At 32.2% G+C, this 19,372-nt stretch overlaps 1 protein-coding gene across 8 annotated transcripts in view; it reads left to right on the top strand.

Annotated features, from left to right (window-relative positions):
• Window positions 1-19,372, top strand: part of TBC1D19 (TBC1 domain family member 19) — a 144,576-nt gene that overhangs the window by 38,478 nt on the left and 86,726 nt on the right. For all 8 annotated transcript variants that reach the window (XR_012477061.1, XM_074229659.1, XM_074229657.1 and 5 more), the window contains 4 exons: window positions 2,094-2,157; window positions 3,156-3,202; window positions 8,814-8,924; window positions 18,811-18,883. Coding sequence is in view for 7 of the 8 variants with exons in the window: in XM_074229659.1 (XP_074085760.1) it covers window positions 2,094-2,157; window positions 3,156-3,202; window positions 8,814-8,924; window positions 18,811-18,883 (295 nt within the window). In the remaining variant the exon portion in view is untranslated. The remainder of the gene's footprint in view (window positions 1-2,093; window positions 2,158-3,155; window positions 3,203-8,813; window positions 8,925-18,810; window positions 18,884-19,372) is intronic.

Below are 19,372 nucleotides of genomic sequence, written 5' to 3'. Positions count from 1 at the left end.
GTAAAAACTAACAGACTGCCTTCTGTGGGGGTGGGGGAGGGAAGTGAGATTAGGGGGAAAATTGTAAAATTCAAAAATAAATAAATAAAATTTAAAAAGAATATTCTTTAATGGAAATATGCATTTCACTATTAATTTTTTCAGGTTTTATTTATCTAAGTCATGGACTCATTAAGTTTATCAACTGTAGTATTAATATAAATAATGTAATTATAACATATACATTGTCTTTTTTATATTTCACTTTCATTTTTGATTCCATTAATCAGAAATAAGAACTAGTTATATAACTGTTAACAAAATTTAACCAGAACATTGTCTACTATGGATTGAGTTGGGAAAAAAAGAAACTAGAATTATTTTCTCCCAATGAAAACCCTCTACACAATTCAAGTATTATGAAAATGTCAACTCTAAAACCAAATCTTTCTGTCACTTTATTTTGAATGGGAGAGAGAAGAGAAAAAAAAGGAAAGAAGATTGGAGTAATGCGCTGGATTGGCATGCATATATTTATATATGATGAGAATATATATTACTCAGAGCAGTAAGAGGCAGAGTTGGTATATAAACCTAGGCCCCCAACTCTAAATCTAATTCTATTTCTTTATTCCTTTCAAGAAAAACTTTCCTTTGATCGTTTTATGTCATAAATTTAAAGAAAACTTTAGACTTCTGTTATAGAGTTTAAAGACACCATTCAACATCAATAGGTCTTCTTGCCTTTAATATAAAGTCTATAAACCAGCCAAGCTCTTCAAATCCTTCTATCTTGGTCTGACAGACTTCCCTCCCTCCTTCCCCTCTTCCCTCCCTTTCTTCCCTTTCATAAGATACTATTACCTGAACATATTCTACTACTGAGAATCTGAATTTTGTCTGAAAAATTTAATTTCTAGTAGTTTATATAACCTCAATTCCTATACAACTTCATAAACACTTAAAGTAATAATTAAGTCTAACCCTTCTATCATTGGAGAAAATTCAGTCACTTATATATTAAACAGTTTCTCTAAAGATTTATTGTAGCTATTAATTTTCTTTTCCCCATTTTGAAGCCCTAAGCTTGGTGTTCCTTGACAGGGTGCTTCCTTGTCTGGTATTCAGATGTGAAAAATTCAAGTATTTTGAAAATGTCCTAATGTAGTGATAATACCAGAAATATCCCCTATCCAGTAGGTGGAGCACCAGTGTGAATTACAAACCTTTTAAGGAATGTGAGGGATCTGAAAATAACTAATCAATACAAATAACACAACCAATTTATAAATATTTTCTGGCAAGGAACTTGTTTTTATATGATAATAACTTGCTAGCACACCTAATGAACTTTGACTTGGTAGCACTCTTGCTGGGTAAAGTCAGAGTACAATGGAAATAGCAAGCCCCTAAGTTTATGAAATATTCATTTTCATGTTAGGAAAATATAAAATTTTATTGTATACTATATATATACAATAAATAATATTTTTCTAATTACATGTAAAGAATTTTATTACATGTAAAGCATTTATTTCTTTTTTCTTTTATTTGTTTGTTTTTTTAGATTTTTCAAGGCAATGGGGTTAAGTGGCTTGCCCAAGGCCACACGGCTAGGTAATTATTAAGTGTTTGAGGTCGGATTTGAACCCAGGTACTCCTGACTCCAAGGCTGGTGCTCTATCCACTGTGTCACCTAGCCGCCCCAAAGCATTTATTTCTTATAAAATTTTGAGTTCCAAATTTTCTTCCTCCATTCCTTCTCTCCTCTCTCTCTCTAAGTCAGTAAACAATTTGATCTAAGTTATATATGGTTCATTATGTAAAATATTTTCATATTGGTCATTTGCAAAAGAAGAAATAAAACAATAAAACATGAAAAAATAAAGTGAAAATAGTATGCTTTGATCTTTATTCATATTCCATCAGTTCTTTCTCCAGATATTTTCCATCATGAGTTTTTTTGGAATTATACTGCTGAAAAGAGCTAAATCTAGTTGATTTGTCATACGGTGTTGCTGTTACTATGTACAAGACAAACTAATGGTTTTTCAGAGGTATTGCTGAACTTCATAAAGTTTTTAAAAATTGAAAAATAACTTTTTTTTTGGTAGAGACCAGTTGTAGAGCAAAAGGAACTTCTCAACAAATGGAATGAAATGGGAACTGATGAACCAGGTATGTAAAATTATTTTTTTTCTCATGTGAAGAGTAATGGAAAATTATTTAGTCCCCAATTATGCATCTAAAACAGCCTATATAACAACTGTTTGGGAAAGTTAGTGACATATTTTTCATCCCTAGTAAGCTTATATAACTAAATATATATCTACCTACTCTGTCATTTGTTTAACTTTTTAATTCTACCTTTAAAAATTCCTACTAGATTGACCTATTTTTCTAGTCAATTTTGAGAATTATTTACTTTATTTAATCTTTAAAAATTAGTCTTTTATATTCTTGGTTTGTTTGGTTTTAAGTGTGCTCCCGGGATTTCCTTACTTCTGAGCCCATACATAATTCAAACTAAATGTTTTCCAAACTTTAATTTAGATTTTAAAGATATTAGGTATTAAAGATAATACAGTATGAATTAGAATTTTCCAAGATGTTATTTCTTTAAAAGAATATTGTAGAATAATGGAAAGAGTAATGGATTTGGAGTCACTACAGATGCTGAGTTATGTCTGGCCTCTGCCATTTGTTCACTGTGCAACAACGGGCAAGTCCCTTAATTTCTCTTTGAACCTCATTTTGTTCATGTATAAAAATAGGGCTATAATACATTAACTGCCTCAAAGGAATTCTCTTTGTATACAATAAAAGATTAATAAATGTGAGTGGTTGTTACTCTTGTTAAAGGAAGTTTATGTGAATGGTTTTGTGATTTAGTTCTTATAGATATTAATACCTAATTTTAATAAAATGAGAAAACATTTTAATTTAAAATTTTAAAATATATTTGAATAGTTACTCTATCATTCAAAATATTCATAAATGAACCCTTACAAATTTTTGAAGGGGGAAAACTTATTTTTGGTTATTGCATAGCATTTCTGCCATGTGTTTCCATAATAACATTATAAAATAGTGTTAATCAAACTCATGTAGTTTATAATATAAATGTCAATAATAAAGTATTAAGTGAAATTTTGTTTTAATCTTTCTCATTCTAGATTTAAGCCTTTTCAGACCTGTTTATGCTCCTAAAGATTTTCTTGAGGTAAACACTACTAAATTCATAAAAAATAAGAAAATAATGTGGATTAGAGATATGCTAATATTTCTGAAAAATCTCCATACACATTAAACACTGGTGAAGAGGAGAACATATTGGGAAATGTAAAGATGAAGGGAAAAAAATCTATTGAGAAATTGATACTAATTTTAATAAACTAATAATGGCTTATCTTTTCTGAAAAAAAGTCTTCCCATTATCAGTATAAAGAAGCAAGTAATCTAGATAAAGAGACTGACTTGAAGACAATGGAAGATAGCTAGATATGGACATGTGTAGTACATTTTTTCCATTTTTATAAAAGACATTAGGGAAAGGAGACAGTAGAAGTAGGTTGACCATAGGAAGCTCTAAATGGAAGTCCATTAAAAAAAACACATACACATAGATTTTTGAAAATTAAGAAAAGAAATTATATTTCCTGAACGTATACAATACAATTCAGTGGATCTATCAAGGTCTTATTTGGAAGGTTCTGGGCTAGATAGTAGGAGCAGTTAAGTGGTATCATGAATAGAGGGTTTGTCCTGAAGTCAGGAATTCTTGAGTTCAAATCCAGCCTCAGACAGTTAAATAGCTGTGTGACCCTGGGCAAGTCACATTACCACTGTTTGCCTCTGTTTCCTGAATGATAAAATTGCTGAGTTGTGAGAATAAAAAAAGATAATATTTGTAAAGCATTTAACACAGTGCTTGACTTTTAGTAGATACTATATAAATCCTTATTCCCTTCCTCTTTTCCTAGCTACTAACATAGAAATGCTTGAAAAAATTTTAAATTAGGATATATGAATTTGAAAATTGGGATTTTTTTTCCCAAAGAAGGTGACACCTCAGCTGACCCTTGAAGAAGAGAAGAATTTTAATAAGTGGAGATGTGGAAGTGAGTACATTTTAGGCTAGGTAAAGCTTTTTCAATCAAATTCAGAGTTTGAAAGCATATGGGGACAAGATCAGGAAACAATCCAGTTTGAATAGAAAGTAGAATGTATGTTGGAGTGACTAGAGAAGTAGGATCAAGAAAGATTGTGGAGGGATTTAGATAAGTAATGGAGAGAGGATCAGTTAGGTTTATAGTAGTCCAGTCATTAAGGTGTCAGTCACCTGAACTAGGTTGGTCACATTGGGAACAGAGAAGAGGATATGATATAAAAGAGGTCATGGGAATAGAATTACTGGGACTCAGCAACTGATTAGATAGATGGTAGAGGAAGAAGAAAGAATCAAAGGGAACCCTGGATTTTGTACTTAGAGAAGAAATAGGGAAGTTGAGAAATTAGACCAGGAAGAAGATTATGAGTTCAATTCTGAATATGCTAACTTTGAGTAGGACAGCAAATGAGACTGAGACTCAGATGATACATTAGTTTAGATGTCTAGATCTGTAAGCAGAGCCACTAACTTGTAATTCTTGAGTGTATAGCAAATTCAATTCAGGGACAGGGAGGAAAAGATAGTGGAAATGCAGTGAACTCTTATATTTGATGCAGAGATGGGCCCATCTAGCAGAATCCATCCTTGTTCTTAGAGCAGTTGGGAAACCATGCCAGGATCATACCAAAAGGTAAAGTGTGATGATGCCAGTCACTATATGGGGAAAATGTGCCCTTTTAAGGAGGAATCATTTATTTCTCAATATCCTGAAACAATACTCTATTGACCCCATGCTAATTATAGCCCTATTTCTAAGTCATCTATATATAGGTAATTCCCTAATGGAGAAAGCATAGAGATATAAGAAAATAAGGAAAAGGAGAACATTCCCCTAATATGTATATATATAGATATTACAAGCAGAGCAGTGACAAAATATAAAATAAGTAATTGGGTATATTGTTAATTTAACAATTACCTATCTTGTGGAGATTTTCTAAAGATCAAATGAGATTGTATAAAGCATTTTGTAAACCTTAAGCATTCTAATTGTTGCTATTATTACTTTAGATTATCTATTTAGCTCATCTATTTGATATAATCTATCTTGCCATATAAATTATTATGTATCATCAAGAAGACTATTATAATTACAGTAAAATACAGCAATCTATAATGTTGGAAATGGTAAATTGCTATTAATGATAAATTACTGCTACACATATAATAACTCTTCCCTTTACTGAATCACTGCAGATCATATTTCTTCCAGCCAGTTCTAATTCCTTCCCCCACCCAGTCCCAAATTCTTTCAGGTCATCCCCATTGTTATTTTGCAAATGCTGTATGACTTTTAAATGGAATTTAATCCTTTTGATTTGCATGTTTTGTTTCCCTGAGTGGCTTTAGTCTATTATTGAGTTGCTAGGATCATTTGTTCCAAAAAGGCTTGTGTGATCCTAATTTTATTTAATCTTTGTATATAATTCTTAATTTAGTTGAGTGGAAGATTATGGGATTTATTCAATTTTTTTATTTTTGCAAGGCTAGGGAGTTAATTGACTTGCCCAAGGTCACACAGGTAATTATGAAGTGTCTGAGATTAGATTTAAACTCAGGTTCCCCTGACTCCAGGGCTGGCACTCTATCCATTGCTCCACCTAACTGCCCCAAATGATAGTTTTTAAAAAGAATTTTTTGGAAGGAATTTTTCTTCCTGTGAAAGTGGAGAGGTTGAGAAGCCAATCCTTTGAGAAAACAGTTTTCTATCTTTCCTAAACTTTCTCTGATACAAATTCTAAAACTTGTCAAGTTCTACTTCAGGATTTCTTCCTTATTGATCAGAGTCTGGTCCAAAATAGTAATTCTCCTCAGAAGGTTCTATGTCTTTTGAAGAATAAAGGTACCCTTAAGGCAATTCAAGAATTCTCCAGTTGTGTTTTTAGCAGAATGCCATTCAGGATGATGATTGCATATTTCGTCTGCCTCATTTAAACTACTTCCACTAAATCTCTTGTATCCAGCCCCTTCTCTCTACTCACACATTCATTACTTTAGTGCAAGCCCTTGTCACCATTCACCTAAAATATTGCAAATTATTCTCTTCCCCATTCTACTTTATATTCCACACAGTTGCCAAATTGATTTTCTTTACATGCAGATCTTATATATGATTCCTCCTATACAATCAACTTCAGTGACTTCTTATTAATTTCTAGGATAAAATCCAAACCTTTTTTTGTTTAGCTCTGAAAATCTTTTACAACCTAACCTATATTTTCAGCCTCATTGTGCATCAAATCTTGACTTGTACACTGTGATTCAGATGAACTTGTCTCTATAAATATTCCTTATATCCCACATTGGGTCTCACATTTCTTGTCCTTTCCCCCATGTTTGGCATGTACTAACCTTTATCTTTTGTAATCTCTCTCTTCAAGATACTTATCAAGCATAACCTTTTTGTATACATACTTTCCTGATCTCCCCAACTGCCTATTGGACATCTTGACCTGGATGTCTTGTAGATATCTTAGACTCAACATATACGAAACTTGACTCATTTATCTTTCCCTAAGAAACCTCTCCTCTGTTGAACTTCCCTATTTTCAAGGGTACCATCACCTTTCCAGTCATCTATGATTGTAACCAAGTATTATCTTTTATTCCTTGCTCTTCCCTTACCCTCATATCCAATATGTTGTGTCCTATGCATTTTATCTTTATAACATTTCTTATATATGCTCCTTTCTCTCTGATGACATGGCTACCACCATAATACTGGCCAATATCACCTCAAATTTGGATATTGCTGTAACCTATTGGTTAGTCTCCCATAAATCTCTTCATACTCCAGTCCATCCTCCACTCAGCTGCCAAAATGATCTTCCTAATGTTCAGCTGTGACCATGTTGCTTTCTCAATAAATTCAAAGGGTTTCCTCTCACCTCTAAGATCAAATAGAAAATCTTATTTGGTGTTCAAAGCCATTCATAAACTGCTTTCTACCACACACATAAACCTTATACCCTCCCACATTCTCTATTATCCAGTGACACTGAATTCTAATCCCAATTCTAATACTTTTATCCCTCATGCCAGAATTCTCTTCCTCATCTCTGCCTCTGGTTTCTTCAAGGTCCAGCTAAACTCCAACCTTAATGCTTGTGCCTTCCCTCTATTGGCTAACTCTAATTTATCCTTGTATATATATATCTTGTCTGTACCTAGTTGCTTTCACATTGTCTTCTCCCTGAGAGCAGGAACTGTTTTTTTGCCTTTCTTTGTATCTCCAGTACTTATAGTAGGCATTTAATAATTTTGATGACTGACTAAAGAGTATCTTACCATATTACTCTCAGTTCAGTAATTTTCTTTGACTTCCAACTGTCTCATGGAACAATCATATTCCTCTGCTTGTCAGAGGTCAAAAATCTTAACAATCTAACTCCAACCTGTCTTTGAAGGGTTTATATTATTATATGTGATACTTCTTCATGTACTACGTGTTCTCACCTAAGTAATCTTTTATCTCTTGTCTTTTTGTCCAGGCTGTGCCCTATGCATTTTAATTTCTTCATTAAGTCTTTCCAATTGTTTCCATTCCCAAACTTATTTTATATCTATTTTATATTTATTTACTTACCTATGTATTGTTTCCTCCAAAAATATGTCAGCCATGTGATGGCAGGGACTGTTTAATTTTTGTCTTTATATATCCAGTACGAAGCATAAGGTAATTAATATATCACCACTTGATTGACTATTTTTCACAATATCTTAGTATCTCTAAGTTAAGAAATGAAGTAAAATTGTATTTGTCTTATTTTTGATTTTTATATATTTTAGCTTTATTTTTCAATCAGTGGTTCTATTAGGTATTTATTGAGTCCATGTGCTATTGTGCTAAAGGATAAAATATATTTAATTCATGGCTCTTAGAAAGAAGCTTTCAGTATCATACATTTAAGAATTAGATTCCTAATATCCTTTATGTTAATTTTTTATATTATTTAAATCACAGTTAGTGAAACTACATTTAATAGTGATGAAATAACATCTTAATGAAACTTTCTTGGTATTAATGAATCGGTACTTATAATTTATCAAAGAAAAGTCATTTTTCAATTTCGGAAATGTAGACATAGTTTGAAAAATGGTGTTCTAAATTGAATCTATAAGATTAGCTAAATAAAGCAGTCTAGACAAGACACAGGTTTAATTATTATCATCAATTATATATTTCTGCCTTTTAAATCTTAGTGAATTCTTTAAATATCCTAAGGCAAGTCAGTTTGGTTGGGATTATAGGGCAGAAAGGAATTACTAATACTCCTATGAGTCATTTCCACCTTCACAACCTTGTACCTATACTTATACCCTCCTAATTGACTGATTGTCTATCCTATTATTGAAGAATTTGGAGAGATTCTACAAATCCCCTTCCTTGGTAATCTATTTTCATAATTCATTATCTATGTAGTTAAGATATTCCTATTTATAACTAAGCTATTATGGTTTTGAAAAAAAGCAAAAACTTTTAAGTGTATTTTAATGTGTGGTTATTTATATTTTAAAGTTTGTAATGTTATGATTATGATTATATTTTCTGCAAACTCTTAATACCTAGCCATTTAGTAATTCTAAGCTATGAGTTTAATTGTATTTAAAGTCTAATAATTCATACTGATAATTACAAATTTTGTTGTGTTTGTTTTGAAAGGTATTAATTAATCTTCGCAACCCAAATTATGAAAATGGTGATCATCTTAATTTAAAAACTCATTTGGGTTTAATCCAGGTTCCTCTGAAAGTAAAATTTATCTCTGAATTGGTAAGTAAAGTCACTTAAAAATAATATTTTGAAAGTGTGCAATTTTTGAGCTATTTGTATACATAATATATTTGAAACATCAAGAAAATTTGTCAAATGGGTGAATCAAAGATTTTTGGAAAAATTCATATATATATATATATGTATATATATATATATACTTTGTATAAAGTATTCATATCTTGAATCTTTCCAAAATATATAGACATTTGAAAGAAAACAACATATTAACCAAAGAATAAAATGAGTACACCAAAATGTCCCAAGATGTAAAGAACATTATTGATACAGTGATTATTGCTCCAGCCACTCATAAGTGGGTGACTTTTTGCTACTTTTATTGAACATTGAAAAACTTTTAAAAATGTCTGCACTCATGGCTTATTCATAAATTATAAACACATAATTAATAGGCCCAAGTAGTATTAGAATTCTGGAATATCTGCTGCTTTCTTGGAAAACTATTCTTTATTTAAAATAGGTCCCAATACAATAAAGTAAATAAAGAATTTATAAAAGTGCTGGGATGTATGAGTGGAATCAAAATGCCCCTTAGAAGAGCTGAAGGGTAAAAGAATAAAGTCTCCCAAAGCCTTCCTTTATCCAGGGCTCAGCACTTTCTAGGCAACTCTTCACTTTCCTCTGTGGCTCTGTGCCAGGTCCCTAATGCCAGCTCACTCAGCTCTTTTCAACTATCACTGGTAGATTGTCTGCCTTCATTGGAGCCTGAGCTCCTTTAGCACAGAGTGTATAGCAAATAGTAGGCACTTAATCAGGCCTTGTGGATTCAAAGTCTACTTTCTGACTTAAAAAAAAAGTAGCAAATGCTTGAATCCTCTTCACTTTCCCTTTGACATCATTGTTGATTTATCCTGTATGTATTTCATTTGAATATAGTTGTTTGTATGTTGTATCTCCCATCATTTATGAGGCCTTTGAGGGAAAGAATTGACTTTTCTTTGTGTTTACATAACTTTTTTTTTTTGCAAGGCAAATGGGGTTAAGTGGCTTGCCCAAGGCCACACAGCTAGGTAATTATTAAGTGTCTCAGACCGGATTTGAACCCAGGTATTCCTGACTCAGGCTGGTGTTTTATCCACTACCCACCTAGCTGCCCCTGTGTTTACATAACTTAAGCACTTAATAAGTACATGTTTGAATCCAAATACTTGACCAGAAACAAAGGGTTCATGATTGTACTACCAGGTCTATTAATTTTTACATTTTAGGTATTTTTATCCCTTTCCTATATTCTCCCAGAGTCCATCCCATAAAAAAATTATAATTAAGACAAAAAGAAAAATCCCATCAGTATAACTTGTCAGTAATTTTTTTAAGTGTGAAAATATGGGCAATATTTAACTCCTGTGGAATCCCCACCCCCTTTGCAGAGGAATGAGCTGGATGGGAGAGGTGTTGCCTAGCCATTCTTTTCTTTATAATTTTTTTATTTTATTTTTTCTAATTACATGCAAAAATAGTTTTCAACATTCATCTTTGTGTAAGCTTTTGAGTTCCCCATTTTTCTGCCTCCCTCAGCAAGTAATCTGATATAGGTTATCCATACACAATCACGTTTAACATATTTCCATTAGTCAATATGTGAAAGATAAAATAAAGGAGAAAGGGGCAGCTAGGCGGCACAGTGGATAGAGCACTGGGCTTGAGTAGAGGGGACCTGAGTTCAATTTAGCTTCAGACACTTAATAATTACCTAACTGTGTGACCTTGGGTAAGTCACTTAACCCATTGCCTTGTAAAACTAAAAATAAATAAACAAATGGGAAAAACCATGAGCAAAAAAAAAAAAACAAAAAACAAAAGAAGTTTTAAAATAAGAACATAGTATGCTTTGGTCTGCATTCAGACTCCATAGTTTTTTCCTCTGGATGTGAATATCATTTGCAATCACACATCTTTGAGAATTGTCTTTGATAGTTGTACTGATGAGAAGAGCTAAGTCTATCATAAGTGATTATATTGCTGTTTATGTGTTCTACTCACTTCCCTCAGCATCAGTTCCTACAAATATTTCTAGGTTTTTCTGAAATCCACCTGCTCATGATTTCTTATATATTTAGTATTCTATCCAAATCATAGACTAGAGTTTGCTTAGTCATGCACAAATTGATAGGCATCTCCTCAATTTCCAATTCTTTATAACTGCAAAAAAGAACTGTTATTAATTTTTTTTGTACATCTGGGCCTTTTCCTCTTTTTTATGATCTCTTTGGCATACAGACATGGTAGTTGGTTTTGCAGGAACAAAGGGTTTGCACGTTTGGTTTCTCTTTGGACATGGTTCCAAGTTACTCTCCAAAATGGTTGGATCAGTTAACAACTTCACCAACAATGCATTACTATCCCAGTTTTCCCACCTCCTCTCCAACATTAATTATCATTTTCCTTTTTTGTCATGTTAACCAATCTGATAGGTGTTAAGATGGCACCTCAGAGTTGTTGTAATTTGTATTTTTTAATCAATAATGATTTAGAGCATTTTTTCATATGATTATAGATAGCTTTAATTTCTTCCTCTGAAAACTGCCTGTTCATATCCTTTGACTACCTATTGTAGATTGTAGAATGACTTGTATTCTTATATATCTATATGACTCAATACTTCTCTTTATATATTTATAAGTATATATTTTTAATTAATTAATTAATTAATTTTGAATTTTACCATTTTTCTTCTAATCTCACTTCCCTCCCCTCAAATCCCCACAGAAGGCAGTCTGTTAGTCTTTACGTTGTTTCCATGGTATATATACATTGATCTAAGTTGAATGTGATAAGAGAGAAATCATATCCTTAAGGAAGAAAAATAAAGTATAAGAGATAGCAAAATTACATAATAAGATAATGGATTTTTTTTTTTTAAATAAGGTAATAGTCTTTGGTCTTTGTTCAAACTCCTTAACTCATTCTTTGGATACAGATGGTATTCTCCATCACAGATATCCCAAAATTGTGCCTGATTGTTGCCCAGTTGGTATGAGCAAGTCCATTAAGGTTGATCATCACCCCCATGTTGCTGTTAGGGTGTTTCATGTTCTGGTTTTGCATCTCGCTCAGCATCAGTTCATGCAATTCCTTTCAGGCTTCCCTGAATTCCCATCCCTCCTGGTTTCTAATAGAACAGTATTGTTCCATGACATACATATACCACAGTTTATTAAGCCATTCCCCAATTGATGGACATTCAGTCAATTTTCATTTCTTTACCACCACAAACAGGGCTGCTATGAATATTTTTGTACAAGTGATGTTTTTAACCCTTTTCATAATCTCTTCAGTGGTATTGCTGGATCAAAGGGTATGCACATTTTTGTTGCCCTTTGGGCATAATTCCAAATTGCTCTCCAGAATATCTATATATTTTTAAAAATAAATCCTTTAGCAGAAACATTAGCTAAAATTGTTCCCCAATTTTCTTTGTTTCTTCTAATCTTGGTTGCATTGGTTCTGTTTATGCAAAAACTTTTCTTAATTTAATGTAATCATAATTATCCATGCTGCAATTTATAATTGCATTTTTGTAAATTGCAAATTATAATGTTCTCTGTTTCTTGTTGGAACATAAACTCCTTTCCTCTCCATTGATCTGACAGATAAACTATTCCTTGTTCTCCTAATTATGGTATCACTTTGTATGTCTAGGTACTGCACCCATTTCTTTTTTTTTTCTTTTAGAAATATTTTATTTATTTTGAATTTTGCAATTATTCCCTTAATCTTGCTTCCCCCCCCCCCACAGAAGGCAGTTTGTTAGTCTTTACATTATTTCCATGGTATGCATTGATCTAAGTTGAATGTGATAAGAGAAATCTTATCCTTAAGGAAGAAACAAAGTATGAGATATAGCAGAGTTATATAATAAGATAACATTTTTTTAAAAAAAAGATAATAGTCTTTGGTCTTTGTTCAAAATCCACAGTTCTTTCTCAGGATACAGATATCTGTGATCTCCGTCATAGATATCCCAAAATTGTACCTGATTGTTGCCCAGTTGGTATGAGCAAATCCATTAAGATTGTTTATCACTGCCATGTTGCTGTTAGGGTGTTTCATGTTCTGGTTCTGTTTATCTCGCTCAGCATCAGTTCATGCAAATCCCTCCAGGCTTCCATGAATTCCCATCCCTCCTGGTTTCTAATAGAACAATAGTGTTCCATCACACACACACACACACACACACACACACACACACACCCACCATATAATTAAACCATTCCCTAAGTGTTGGACATTCACTCAATTTCCAATTCTTTGCCACCATAAACAGAACTGCTATGAATATTTTTTTACAGTGATGTTTTTACCCTTTTTCATAATCTCTTCAGGGTATAGACCCAGAGTGGTATTGCTGGATCAAAGAGTATGTACATTTTTGTTGCCTTTTGGGCATACTTCCAAATTGTCCTCCAGAAAGGTTTGATGAGCTCACAGCTCCTAACAATGTATTAGTGTCTGAGATTTTCCACATCCCTTCCAACATTGATCATTTTCCTTTCTGGTCATATTGGCCAGTCTGAGAGGTATGAGATGGTACCTCAGAGATGTTTTAATTTAATACTGCACCCATTTCAATCTTATTTTGGTAATAGGGTATGAGATTTTGGGCTATGCCTATTTTCTGCCATAGTATTTTCAAATTTTCCCAGCAGTTATTGTTGAATAGTAAATTCTTTCTTATTCCAGAAACTCCAATCTTTGGGTTTATCAAGCAGTAGATCACTACAGTCATTTATTATTTTTCTTTTGCATCTAATCTATTCCTCTGATCCACTATTCTACTATTTTAGCCAGTACTATACAGTTTTGATGATGCACTCTATAATACAATAGTTTTTAAATCTGTTATAGTTGGGTCACTTTCTTTGAATTTTTTTCATTAATTCCCTTGATAATCTTAACCTTTTGTTCCTCTAGATGAATTTTGTTTCTTTTTTTTCCTAGGTCATTAAAATAATTTTTTTGGTCATTTGATTGGTGTGGCAATGAATAAGTAATTTGATTTAGGTAAAGTTGCCATTTTTATTACATAAGCTTGGCCTACTCATAGAGCTATTGACATTTTTCCAATTGTTTAGATTTAACTTTTTTTATGTGAAAAGTGTTTTGTAACTGTGTTCATATTATTTCTGAATTTGTCTTGGCAAATAGATTTCCAAGTATTTTATGTTATCTACACTTTTAAATGGAATTTATCTTGCTGCTGGGTTTTTTGTTGGTAATATATAGAAATACTGATGATTTTTATGGGTTTATTTTATAACCTGCTACTTTGCTAAAGTTAATTATTTCAAATAGTTTTTAGTTGATTTTATAGGATTCTGTTAGTATACTGTCATCATCTGCAAAGAGAGTTTTGTTTCCTCATTGCCTATTCTATTTCCTTCAATTTCTTTTTCTTATGGCTAAAAGCTAACATTTCTAATTCAGTATTGAATAATAGTGGTGATAATTGATATCCTTGTTTCACCCCTGATCTTATTAGAAATAATTCTAGATTATCCCTCTTACATATAATGTAATGATGGTTTGTCTTTATAATTTTTGCAACATTTAATTTTTTTGTTGATCTTCTTTGATCACTTATCTTTTGGAAACCTTAATTTAAAGAAAATTTATTCCTAAGGAGCTTTGATTATAATTATTGTTCATTCAGTCTATTTGTGAATTCATTTGGGGTTTTCTTTTTTTTTTAATTTAGGTTTTTTCTATTGCAAGGCAATGGGGTTAAGTGGCTTGCCCAAGGCCACACAGCTAGGTAATTTTGAAGTGTCTGAGGCTGAATTTGAATTCAGGTACTCCTGACTTCAGGGCCGGTGCTCTATCCACTGTTCCACCTAGCCGCCCACTGGGGTTTTCTTAACAAAGATACTGGAATGGTTTGTCATTTCCTTCTCCATGTTATTTTTACAGATGAGGAACTGAGGCAAACAAGATTAAATGACTTACATAGGTTCACACAGCTATCTAGTATCTGAGGTCAGATTTGAACTGAGGAAGATGGGTCTTCCTGGCTCCAGGCCAAACACCATCATTGCCTGCTCACTTGCCAGCCCACCTTGATTATAAAGTGATGCAAATTTTGAAAGGAAATAGTAGAATCCATACAACATCTCCCTTCAGATTTAAATAATTTAATGTACCAGCTACCTAGAAATAAAGACTCCAGGCAGCCCGAATAATACATCAAAAGGTTATATGTTATATGTTGTTATAGTGAACTAACAAGTCAAATCTCCAAGGTACAAAAAGAAACTCTAAAATATCCTTGGACATTCAATAAATAAACTTAACTAGAATCAAGACATTATTACAGAAAAATTGTTGCCAACTATAGCCCAAACATTACTTGATCTGTATATACTTAGGTATGCTTTTTACTCAGTATCAAAAAATTCAACACTCATAGTCTCCAAAATATATGGAATGAAAACTTCAAAGTATCCCTAATTGAAGAAATCTAATCAGTATGACACCTGGAAGGAGTAGACGTCCTTCTTGTCAGATTGTCTGCTCCTGGAGTTTTACTGAACATGCTTTCAATGAATTTACAGATGAACTTGCAACTCAAAAGTGATTTGCCCAGGGTCACTCTGATAGCAAGTGACTAAGACAGGATTTGAATTCAGGTGTTAATTTTAATTCAATCCAGCACCTTACCCACTGCAGTATCTGCTACCTCTCTGGGTAACACTGTAGGTAGGTATCATACCCCAGTGGATAGAGACCTGGAAAGGATTTTGATTCGGGCCCTGAGTTCTTTGCCTTCTAGTGCTGTAGACTAGAAGTATCATATTATCAGGGCAACTAGGTGCCACAGTGGATAGAGCACTGGCCTTGGAGATTGAATCTAGCCTGACACTTGCCACTTACTAGCTGTGTGACCTTGGGGCAGGTCACTTAACTCTGATTTCCTTGCATCCAGGGCCTTCTTCAGTCATCCTGATTCATATCTGGTCACTGAACCTCGATGATTCTGGAGGAGAAAGTTAAGGCTGTTTACTTAGCACAGCACCTCCTCATTCAAATCCAATTCATGAGCTTATCATGACAACCTCTCTGATGTGTCATGTTCTTTTTTGAGAATGAAGGACAAACATCATCATCATCATCATACTGGCAGAGCAGCATCAAGATAATGGAGCTGGAACCAAAGTAAAATGTAATTAAGAAATGTTTAACAAAGTAAACATAACACAGTACAGCATAGATAATGTTAATTTATAGTTTTTGATAGAGTTAGGAATCTGGTTTTTATATGAGTCTGACACCACTGTCTAGGCAAATGTCTTAAGAACCTAGGTTGAAGAGAAGTTGTTGACCATTACTGGTAGAAGGAATTTCTTCATTTAGGACTCCTACAAACAAATGTAATTACAGATTTGAACCTCATAACACTGAGTTAGGTGACATCATTTCACAGATGAAGCTGCTGAGTCTCAGAAATACAAGAGTCTGGGATCCTATCTTAAAGGAACCTAACTAGGAAATGTTTGAAATGAGATTCAAATCCCAAATCCCCAAATCAACAAAGTTTCTGTATCACCATGCATACTATCTGTCCTCCTTCACTTATGCTACATGATCATTTTCCCTATTTTTAGCTATACTTGTCTTTGTTGCCATGCACATTTTGTTACTTTTCATATGTAAACTATCATTGCTAATATATTCCAGCTTGCTTATATTTACCATGCATCTTTGAATTTTCTTAAATCTTAGTATTTTAAGATTTGTAGCTGTGAGAAACTATTTTTAAATAGCAGATGAAAAACAATTATACAAAAAATATAATTTATATAATATAAAAAACTCATAATGAAAATGTATATTATGATTTTGCTTTAGGAATTTCAAAAGAAAAATTAATCTAGAAAAATTTGATTACTTTTTCATTAATTATAAGATTTATAGGAATTAGAATGTCTAGGGAGTAAGTGTTTTTTGTTTTTATTTTCCCAATACACTTAATGACACTAGGAAAAATAATTTATATATTCTTAGATATTAACAGTGTCTATTTAATTACTTCTCATTCTTAAATTATATTTAATCCTATCTTGTTAAAAAGAATAATACACCCATGATGTAGAAAGTGTACTCTTTTGTAACTATCTCCTCAAGAATTGATAAAAGATCGCAGTTCTTTTCAATATTCATTTCAAGTAATTTAATCGAGAGGTACTGAAACTCTTTAGAAGACCAGAATTCAAGACCTGGCTTTTTTACCTGCTTCATATTTGATCATGGAACAGGGCATTCAGCTGCTTGGAGCTTCAGTTTTTTTTTATCTGCAAAATGAGGATAATAATACTTTAATTCTCTATTTCAAAAAGATTGTGGCTAGAATAGTATTTTGTAAACCTTAGACTATAAAAATATGAATTGTTAGAAGGAAAATGTGGAAATAAGATTTGAGTATTTAGAGATTATTTTCCTTCTGGTCTCCGTTTTGTTGTATTCATGGTAGATATTAAAATTCAGGATCAGAAAAGTTAAGTGGGAAAAATACTTGGTAATAAAAAGGCATAAAATTAAAGGTTGTTAATTTTTTTTCAATGCCCAATTGACAAATGGTCAAAAGATGTGGAAAGGCAATTCTCAGACAAAGAATCAAAGTTATCTTTGGTCATATGAAAAATTGCTCTAAATCATTATTAAATTAAAGCATCTTTGGTACCATCTCACATAAATCAGATCGACCAATATGACCAGAAAGAATAATGATCAATATTTGAAAGGGGTGTGAGAAAACTCCACATTGTTGGTAGAGTTGTGAACTGATCCAGCCTTTCTGGAGAACAATTTGGAACTATATCTAAAAGCAAAAAATGTGCATGCCCTTTGATCCAGGGTCTGTAACCTGAAGAGATCATGAAAAAGGGTAAAAATTCTACATGTTTAAAAATATTCATAGTGGCTCTTTTAGTAGTGGCAAAAAAGTGGAAATTGAGGGGATGCCCATCAATTGAGGAATGGCTGAAAAAATTGTGGTATATGTATGGGATGAAACACTATTTTATAAGAAATGAGGAATGGGATTTCAGAAAAGTTTGGAAAGATTTGCATAAATTGATGTTCAGTGAAATGAGCAGAACCAGAAGAACATTCTACTCACTAAGAACAACATGGGGTGATGATGAACTTGTTCATTCCGTCAGTGCAATAATAAGGGAGAATTTTCGGCAATTTATGATTCTCTGTAACCAGAGAAGGAACTGTGGAGTCTAAACAAAGAACAAAACTTGTTATCTTCAATTTTTAAAAGTTATCTTATGTATTATGTAATTTTACTATCTCTAATGTTTTCTTTCTTCCTTTTGGATCTGATTCTTCTCTCAGAGCACATTCAGTTTCCATCTATGCTTATTATGGATGCAAATGTAAAGCCTATATCAGATTGCCTTCTTTGGGGGGCGGGGAGAAAAATTGACAAATTCAAAACCTTGCAAAAAAATTATTGGTAGAAACTACCAATGAATATAATTGAAAAACAAATAAAAAGTTATATAAATAAAAAAAAGAAGTAAAAAAGAAAACTATAAGTGGGGAGAAAGGATTATTTAGAAAAACTGTGTCAATTTCTTTCATCCTTTAAAATATGAATTATTTGCATATAAGAGACTGTCATAATAGGACAATAGTATATTATTATTATATTACCTTTGTATTATCTCTCTTCTCTGTATTTTTAAAGTTAGTATCTTTTATGTATTTTTAAAGTTAGTAAATTTAAATAATAATCTCAGTAAAAGAACAAACAACACTATCTGAAAAATCGTTTTCAATTTTAATGAAAATGAATTTTTTTATTTGGAATAGTATACCTGAGATTTCTGTTAATTTCTATTTTATTTTTGTTTTTTAGAAAGAGTTCTTTGTTGAATTGAGCTTAAATACAGGACAGCTGGGTATTGATGATGCTACACAAGTGCCTCCTGGTTAGTATTTATTTGCTAACTGAACTATAATAATGTTAAATGACTTTTTAAAAAGATTATCATATTTTAAATTAGCCCCTTAATGTTTTATTTTAAAAATAAAAATGTTTTTTCTGATCATTATATTGTTAAGAAATGCTTCATAAAAAATTCAAATGGATCTTAAATTGTAAGGGATTTTATAAAAAAATTAATTAGAAACTGTCTTTCCAAAGTTATCACTGACAGTGACTAAATCTGTGTTTTCAAAGTTATTGGGCTTGCAAACTTTTGAGGGGCAAAATCTTTACTGTTTGTACTCCAATTTTCCCCTCTTGTCATTCATTTGGACTGTTTTTAATATTATAAAGTTAGGTAAACAGTGAAATCTGCTTAAAGTAAGGTTAAAATAATATTCATATAGACCTTAATTCAGATAATTTCCTCAACTTTTAAATTCTCTTTACCTGTATAGACATAGTTTCAGAGTCCCACCGTAAACGTCGACTA

This window comes from Macrotis lagotis, chromosome 3 (genome assembly GCF_037893015.1).
Source record: "Macrotis lagotis isolate mMagLag1 chromosome 3, bilby.v1.9.chrom.fasta, whole genome shotgun sequence".
NCBI classification, from domain to species: domain Eukaryota; kingdom Metazoa; phylum Chordata; class Mammalia; order Peramelemorphia; family Peramelidae; genus Macrotis; species Macrotis lagotis.
This window is presented reverse-complemented; position numbering and strand designations above follow the sequence as displayed.